The sequence below is a fragment of the Quercus robur genome, chromosome 2 (genome assembly GCF_932294415.1).
Source record: "Quercus robur chromosome 2, dhQueRobu3.1, whole genome shotgun sequence".
Lineage (NCBI taxonomy): Eukaryota > Viridiplantae > Streptophyta > Magnoliopsida > Fagales > Fagaceae > Quercus > Quercus robur.
Genome location: NC_065535.1, coordinates 6,775,899 through 6,784,794, shown reverse-complemented (window position 1 = coordinate 6,784,794; position 8,896 = coordinate 6,775,899). Strand labels below are relative to the sequence as shown.

Sequence of the window (8,896 nt, the reverse complement as noted above, 5' to 3'; positions counted from 1 at the left end):
GGTTAAAAAGTATTATGAAAATACGTGTTGTGGCGTTTAAATACTGAAAACTATTGTTTAAACAACATTACCAAACAATCCCTGATTTTTTTATGAATGTATGTATGTGCATTTTTTTCTTCTACCCTGTACAAAAAAAAAAAAAGAATGTGTTTCTTTGGGAAAAAAGAAACAGGGTGTACAAAATTTGGCATTTTGAGACTAAAATCATAGAGGCTATGCTTCATGTAATTGTTGCCTTGGTTGGTACTTAATAGGCAGTAAAAATGAGATACCCAACTACTACACGGTTTTATGCCAAAAAGAGAAGACTTCCACAGCAATTGATGGGGTCTATAAACTACTTATGACCTATGGCCCCGTTGATTTGTTTTCCACGGCATTAAGCCAAAGACTTTTTGTTTTGGTGTTTCATTGAGATAAAAGTTTTGAGTTTTTGGTCGGTTGGATGGGTAATGATATAGAGAGAATTCTACACCCTTATCCCCTAGTTCAGCTGTTCAAAGGGCTCATCCAATCAATGACTGAGTAGTGGCTTTCTACCAAACACATTTGTGTCTCATTACAGAGGCTATAAGCCAAGAAGAGAGAGATAATCTACCACTAATTCATTTACATCTTTTCACATTATTTCCAAAAACTTATGTACATCAAAAAATACGAATACTAATAGTCACACGTGCCAAGAGCCTTGCAACTTAGCAACTTAGTCTCCCTTTTAGGAAGAACCAAACATCCCCCCCCCCCCCCCCCCCCCCTCCCCCCAACCTTGTTGATTAAAAAAAAAAAAAAAAAAACATACACTGTTATTCATTTATCCAGTCCATATCAAAGCATTTCTCAGTAACCTTAATATGAAGATCTGGCATGGCCTTCTCCATATCTCTCCACAGCCAAGAAACCTCTTCATCGCAAACTACACGACGCAATGACTGTAATGAAGAAGCAGACCTTGGAAGATTCCTTATCTGTGAACATTCACTCATATCAATCTTCTCCAAACTCTCTAATTTACCTATGCTTTCAGGAAGACATGCCAAATTAACACATTGAGCAATGTCAAGATATTTCAACCGAACTAGCTCACATATTCCAGGAGAAAGCATCTTCAAAGTTGGGCAAGCATATAACCTCAGGGTTTGTAGGCTTTTCAGTTTGCCCAAGTCAGCAGGCAGCTGGTATAAGCTATGGCAATTGGTGATACTTAGACTCTTGAGTGAGTACATCCCACAGATGGTAGAAGGCAACTCAAATAAATCGTCACAGTGATCAATTGTGAGTTCTGAGAGGCAAGGGAAGAGCTGGGGTAGCTCTACTGACTGACCGAGGATGTTTTTTACCTTGCATAGAACAAGGGAAATTTTGCTCAACTTTTTCAGGATGGAAGCTTTAGATATAGGAGGGATGGTAACTTTCTCAAGCCAGAGGCTCCTCAAGTTGGGCAAATTGGTAAAAATAGAATGGTTCTTAAGGACTGCACTGGATGAACCATGATTGATAACTATTAGTGCCCTCAGCCTTGGCATGTTATCAATGAAGTGAGGCAAGAAGTACTCGGTTGAGGAAAAGTTCAGGATGAGCACTTCAGCCTTTGGAAAATCCAATCGGAACCAGTCCATCTCATTCATTTCCCCTATATTATGAAATCATATTGAAAGTGAGCACAAAAAAGACTATAACAAAACAACAAAATTGAGATGCATGCTCCTTTTATACTCTAATTCCTGTTTGGATAAGCTACCAAACAAGTCTAATTTTTTTGGCTAGAAGGAAAGGCAATTTAGAAGGAGTGATGATAATACCTGTATGAATTGAAACGATCTGGGCATTAAATGGCTGATCTGAATTCCTGCCCCACTCTTTTGGAAGTTCTTTCTCTCTTCTTGGCATAAGCAATCGTGGGCGTTCATTTATGAGTCCCTGATTGCTTAAATGAAGAGCAAGGTCTCTCAACACATCATGTTGAGTGACAAAGATCTCAAAGCAACTGCTATACATGTCTCCAGTTCTGCCAGATTAATAATACAGTAAAGGATTTAGAATGCATATCACTGCTAAAACAAGAGCAACCTATGTTCATGACAACTAAAGTAAGCCCAAACCTACATACCTCTCTTCTTTCACCAGGGTGAGGAGATTCTTCTCTGAAAGTTCAACAAGAATCGCAAAAGCATCTTCTCCATCGATATCGTGTAGCTCAACCCACATATTGATAAGGATCTCAAGAGGAATCTTCCTGTCTTCGGGGAAGGCCCCCAAATCCAAGAAACATTCCCTGACCTTCTTGCTCAAGAATTTAACACTTACTGCCATTCTTTCAAGCAGCTTATTTTCATGCGGCTCAGATACAGGCTCACCTCGAGACAACCTGCTCTTTGCACCTAACCAAAACATTTCAGATTGATCCCTTAACGAAGCTCCTATCACTTTAAGTGCCAAAGGAAGCCCCTTGCACTCACTCACAACCTATTGAATGCAAATTTAATGCGCATAAGCAAGAAACAAGTAACCAATTACAATTCTGAAAAATTACACAACCCCATTTGGTACACAAGCACAGAGGTTAAATAATACTACCTGCTTGACAAGATTCTCATCAGAACCAAGAGGCATGGACTTTTCTCCAAAAGCAGAGTGGCAGAACAAAGACAGTGCTTCATTCTCCGTCAATAATTCTACTTCATAAGTAGCCTTGGTAACAGAAGGAAATTTGAACCGAGAAACAACAAGGATTTTGCAGCCTGGAAATATAAGCTTTTCGAGCACTGCAAGTGACCACACGTCATCCAATACCACCAGGGTTCGGGCACCAATTCTCCCCTCATACTGGAGATTATATTGTGGAATCATATAATTCCAGTCCAAATTCTCATTCCCCATAATGTATCCCCAAATCTTAGCTCTCAACTGATCCACATTTGGAGACTGTGATACTGTCAGGAACAAAATCCTGTCACAGAAGTAACCTGCACAAAGTGATAAAAAGAGTCCATTGGAACCAAACCTTCACGCTGGTTGTACAATTTTGAGCATATTAAACATAATAAACAACCTTACATAGTACTTTCCTAAGACAATCTTATTTTCCAAACTAGAAAATACTTCTTCCTCTATCCGCTATAATACAATACTCATTAACCATGAGGAGTACACAACAACCATCAAAGCCTTATTCCCAAAATTTTATGATCGGTTACGAATTCTCAACAGACTAGTTAGGATCGGCTACATGTATGCTTAAGTTATAAAATCTGCGCTCATCTCAAAAGGTTGTAACTTGAAACGAAACATTTATCTAAATCAGATACAAAAGTGGTATTTGGCTCAATTTGCTGGAAAACTAAAAATTGAAACTTTTAAGCAAACAGATCAAAACCCAGATACCAAAATTATAAAACAATTAAGAACCAAAAAAAACAATGATAAAGTCTTATTCTTTTAAGATTTACAATACTCACTTCGAACAAGATCATCTTTGCAAAACTCTCTAGCCAAGGTGGTTTTCCCAGACCCACCAATCCCACAAATAGAAACAACCCGAAACTCATCTCTCTCAGTCAACACCATCTCCTTCACTCTCTTCTTTCCCAACTCTAACCCAACACCAAAACTCACAAAACCACTCTCAGCACCCCACCTCTCCTCCTCTTCCTCGACTCTCTTCATAGCCTCCTCTATCACCCACCCTCCAGCACCACCACCTCCCATTCTCATAGCTCCAAGCCTCTGCTCGAGCCGCCGAGCAGACCCTTCAAGTTTGTCGAACCTCTCAGCCGTATCGGCTCTCAAGTGGTGCACATCAGCGAGCACGTGCATCGGAACCATAGTTTTCAAGAAACTCGAAACTTTCTTATCAATCTGATCCATTTTTCTTGAAAGTTGCAAGTTCCTGTAGACGTTCCAGCGAGGCGAAGCGAGGACCTTGTGGGTGACATCGATGCCTTCTTCGAGAGTCTTGTAGAGGCTGTTGAGTTGGGTTTGTCGAGAAGGTGTGAGCTCGACTCCAGCCATCTTGATTTCGTAGACCATGGGCCTGAGTTGCTCGAGTGTGGAGCTTAGTTGCTCGGCACTTGATTTGCAGAGACATGACTTGCGTGCTATGCTGAACAGCATTTTCAGTAACTCCGTCGTGATCTCACCGGCGAATAGGTCTACAACACCACCCATGGTTGCGGGTGAGGAATGGTCTGAGAAAGACAGTTTGTGCGTGCGAGAGAGAAAATTGTGGCGGGTGGAAGTTTGTGTTTTATAGCACCAAGTGCCAACAACCGAATTATATTAAAATCGTGTTTTTAATAAGGATCAAGGATGTGTGATTGTTCCCATCAAAAAAAAAAAAAAAAAGGATGTGTGATTGTACCTTATCAAAAAAAGGATGTGTGATTGTAGTTACTATAAAAAAATAAATAAATAAATAAGTGTAGAATATAGTTTTTTTTTTTTTTTTAAATATAAGAGTCGGGAGGTAGGGATTTTAACTTAACGGTTTCAAATCGTTAGAAAATGTTAGTTGAATTACAAGGTTTATGACAATTTTTTCTACAACTATTAGTGTGCGATAAGAGAGATGTTGCCAAGAGGCTCTTGCAGCTCATCTAGATTTCTACATGTTTCCAACAAAAAAGTTTAAAGTTAAAGTAAAAAAGATGTTAACAATGGTTCTATATGAAAAGGGAAAAATTATCCTCTCCATTTCAAGTCTCATAAAAAGGAACTTAAAATAGATATGGAACTTAAAATAGATACCAAACTAAATGGAGATGATTTTATTCCATGAAAGTGATATTACTTTATTGAGTCTACCATCTTAGATATTATGCAATCTCAAATATTATGAAAAATAGTTGTGATTATCCGTAGGTTTTTTACATGATATTTTTATTATTATTATGATGGTTGATTTTTTGACCTAAAATTAATAGAAAGCAATAAATCGGATATAAATGAAGAGTACTTACATAAATGGTGTTGATCACCAAAGGTCAAAGTGTCACTTTGAAATATTTAAATTTACTTACCTATTTGACTTTAAAAATAAATTGAATAAAAGAATGAGAAATGCTAACGAGTGTCCTTAGGGCACTGGTTAAGAATTCAGTTAAAGAAAGTTTTTTATGGGAAAAGAAAAAAAAAATTAATATTTTGACAGCTTTTTTCATCTCCCATAAAAGTAATGTCCAAATTTTCCTAAAATGGATTGTTAAAAGAATATACATAAAATGACCCTAAAAGAATAAGTGTGCTTGGGGTAAAAAAAAATGAAGTTTTAAAAAATATACATAAATTGTCTTAAAAATTAAGTTAATTTATAAGCTTAAACAAATGACTTCAAGATAATCCAACTAGACACGTGGAATGTTTAAAACACATGCTTATTGTATGTTAAAAAATTAGAGTTATAAAAACTTGCTTAATAAGTTATAAATATGTATTGATTTCTGTAGGGACACGATTATTTAACGGCCCAAGAATGACGTTGGGCTCGCGTATGAAAGATCCCTCACAATATGAGTTGTAGAGAATGGGCTTAAAAGGCTTGCCTTTGATCACGGGGCGATGATCCGATCCTGATTTTAGGGGGACTCATGTTAAAAAAGGGGGTTCAGCCTGGACCTCCAAGCCCTACAGCGTCGTAGCCTGAGGGGTTGGACTCCTCGGACTTAGTCCGAGGAGCATTAAGTTCTTCCCTTTCTCCTTCTTTTTTCCCTTTTTCTCTTGGCCTTTGTTTCCTTTTATACTCGTATTCCTTCCTCTCTTTAGGGTCCATGTGTGAGCTTTACCTTCGGGGCAGAAGACTTGTCCTATCCGCCCATACCTCAAGTGGTTGGGAGTAGACATAAAGGTTGAATAGCTTGGTCAAGAATAGGGGCTTGTCAGGCACAGAGTTCTCTACTACAGTATGAGCAGTTTTTTCACTCATCCTATCCGTGCATTGAACTCCTCCTTGACAATAGGTCTCCTCATATCAGGCCCTGGGCCTTGACATAGGGCGGGCCTGGGCCATGAATTTTCTGGCCCACAATTTCAATTAGTTAAATTTATTGTCATTGAATAAGAAATATGTTATTTTTAAGACTTAAGATACCTTAGTAAGTTGTAAAAAATATTTTAATTTGTGGGACTCGAATATAAAAATTCATTGTGAGAAACTAGGAATTCTGAACTATACAATGTTTTTCACTCATCCTTTTTATCATTATAATTTTGTATTTCATTTATTCATTTGTTGAAATATTGAGATTTTATTATATGATTGGGATTCATCGAAAATTGGATAGCATTGATGGAAATAGTATAAACTACGATTGTTGAAATCAGATATCACTACATTGATTCAAATTTTATTTTTTTGTTTTTGTTTAATCACAATGTTAATCATCATGTAGATAAAAGCAAAACATTTTCATAATAGGGTAATTAATTATAAGTCTACATTGTACTATCAATGTAAATTTTGCATTGCCAATACAATGTAAACTAAAATTTTTTCTTTGTAATAAATAAATATATATATATATATATATATATCTCCTTTTTATGATGGTTCCACAGTTCGATTAAGGCAATTCAATTACTATATATCTGTATTTTTCCTCACAATTAGCTTGTATTTTAATAATAATTAGCTTTGTATTCTCAATGAGCTTGTTAACTTTTTTTTTAGTTAAACATAATTTGTTAATTTTAATTAGAAATGAATCAATGAGACCAACAAGTCTCAATTTGGGAGTCATATCTTTTTCTTATCTTTTTTAGAAAGAATTTGGAGTCATATCTTTTTTCTTTTCTTTTTTTGGGTGGTAAACCACGGATAGTGCATTAAACTAGGAATTAACTATTTTGTTACAAAACACATTAGTTTTGTCATGAGCTAATATAATTTCTACCACAGGCGGTGGACTCAAAAATACAACAAAAGAAGGTATGTTGCTCCCAATTTAGCCAATGCATTAGCACATTAGTTGGCCTCTCGGTAAGCATGAACAACCCACTTATTGGGGATTGCCCTCAGCAGGTTCCTGCAATCAGTTAGTAAAGGCTCCATTAGCAAGTTACTAGTATTGTTATTCATAAGAAGAACCATGCTTAATGCATCAAGTTCTACAATAAGATTGTTGAGACCCATATCCTTGGCCAACATTAACCCATCTCTCAAGGTCCAAAGCTCTGCCATGCAGCTATTAGTATGTCCAAGTGGTCTGGCATAACCTGTTAACCACTCCCCATCGTAACTCCTGATCACCCCTCCACCCCCTGCCTTCTTTGGATTCCCCATTGCTGATCCATCGGAGTTAAGCTTCGCCTATCCCTCAGGTGGCTTCATCCAGCCAACTAGGATCACAACTTTGGCTTTTTGTAGTTTTGCATTAAAGCCAATGGAGTAGTATTTTGCACTATCTTTAATGAATTGTTTGAAACACAAATGCTCCACCTTGCCTATTTTGAACACAAAATTGTTTCTGTACTGCCATAATTGCCAGACCCCCATAGGGAACAAAATCCTCCAAGGAATACCCATAAACTTCGAACTGATATCACTCTGATAGTTGGACTCAAGCCATTTTCCAAGGGGTAAATTAAACGTGTCCCTCAGGCAATGGGGAAATTTCAGTTCCTACCATAAATATTTTGCCACCTCACAGCCCCTTAAAAGATGATCTACAAATTCATTATTCTTTTTACACAAACTAAAAATGGGCCTGAGGTTTAAACCCCTTGAACCCAACACTTCTCCAGTGGGTACGCTGTTATGAAGGCACAACCATAAAAAGAATTGAACCTTGGGCGGAGCTTCCACCTTCCATACCCATGCTATCGATTCAGTTTCTAGGTTTAAGGGATTTAAACCCCTTGCCAGCAAATAGGCAGATTTAAGAGAGAAGAAGCCATTCTCGGAGTGAGCCCAATGCAGCGAGTCTTCTACATTTTGGTCAATAGACAGAGGGGTAGCTTTATGACATTCAGTAAATGGTCTGGTATTTCAAAGGATATACTCTAAGCACTCCATTCACGCTCAGCATCAAAGCATTGCCTGACTGTTAGATGGTCCTTTTCCTGATTTAGAGGCCCTTGGATAAGACTGCGTAAGGTACCCACTGGTAAGCAGAAATCCATCCAGAAATTGACTAATTCACCACTCCTTACAAACCATTTTAGACCTTTGACATAGATTGGACCTCACTTCTTGCAAGCAGACCAAACACTTAAGCAAGGTAATTTTCTTCCTTCCTCCGTCATTCTTCTGGGAGTTAGATATTTTGCAACCAACGTTGCTACCCAAGGGGACTCCTGTTCACTAGCCAACCTCTAATAGAGTTTAACAAGGATAGCTATATTTCTATCCTTCATTAAGTGCAATCCCAGCCCTCCTAACTCTTTCGGAAGGGTCACTGTGCTCCACTTGACCATATGCCTTTTCCTCTTCTCTTCAATCGAGCCCTATAGGAAATCTCTAATGGTCTTATCAACTACATTACACACTTTACTAGGAAGGGCTTGACACTGCATGTTATGCTATTAGGGCAACTGCTGATTTGACAAGTACAAGCTTTACAGCCCTTGATAGCAACTTGGTCCTTCATCCAACAAGCTTATTTTGAACCCTTTCCACCACAAAATTGAAGGTAGGACCTGGTCTACCTTGGGTGAGGATGGGAAACCCAAGGCATCTTCCTAGATTATTTGTAGCATTCATTCCTAGTTTTCTACATATATACCTCTTCCTCCTTCTTGTAACATTTGGTGAAAAGAGGATCTTAGACTTTCCCAAATTAACCTTTTGACCAACAAGATTACAGAAATTATCTAATACTTCAATAACAGCTTCACAATTCTTATGGTCTGCCTTTGCAAAAAGCATCAAATCATTTGCAAAGAACACATGTGAGAAGCTCGA

General features: G+C 37.8%; 1 protein-coding gene across 1 annotated transcript; it reads right to left on the bottom strand.

The window, feature by feature from the left end:
- Nucleotides 1-598: 598 nt before the first annotated feature.
- On the bottom strand, nucleotides 599-4,275 carry LOC126712111 (probable disease resistance protein At4g33300). The gene is made up of 5 exons (XM_050411321.1): nucleotides 3,459-4,275; nucleotides 2,578-2,966; nucleotides 2,111-2,466; nucleotides 1,803-2,008; nucleotides 599-1,633 (listed from the first exon to the last, which is right to left on the bottom strand). The coding sequence occupies exons 1-5, from the start codon at nucleotides 4,165-4,167 to the stop codon at nucleotides 807-809; spliced, it is 2,487 nt and encodes an 828-aa protein (XP_050267278.1). The 5' UTR covers nucleotides 4,168-4,275; the 3' UTR covers nucleotides 599-806.
- Between the last annotated feature and the right edge of the window lie 4,621 nt (nucleotides 4,276-8,896).

What these genes read in the sequence shown, in the direction of transcription:
- LOC126712111 (XM_050411321.1), bottom strand. Translation starts at nt 4,167, where the DNA reads ATGGGTGGTGTTGTAGACCTATTCGCCGGTGAGATCACGACGGAGTTA. An exon ending in ATGAGAATCTTGTCAAGCAG is followed by an intron (nt 2,467 to 2,577) that starts GTAGTATTATTT and finishes TGCATTCAATAG; the next exon opens with GTTGTGAGTGAGTGCAAGGG. An exon ending in ACCCTGGTGAAAGAAGAGAG is followed by an intron (nt 2,009 to 2,110) that starts GTATGTAGGTTT and finishes TTAATCTGGCAG; the next exon opens with AACTGGAGACATGTATAGCA.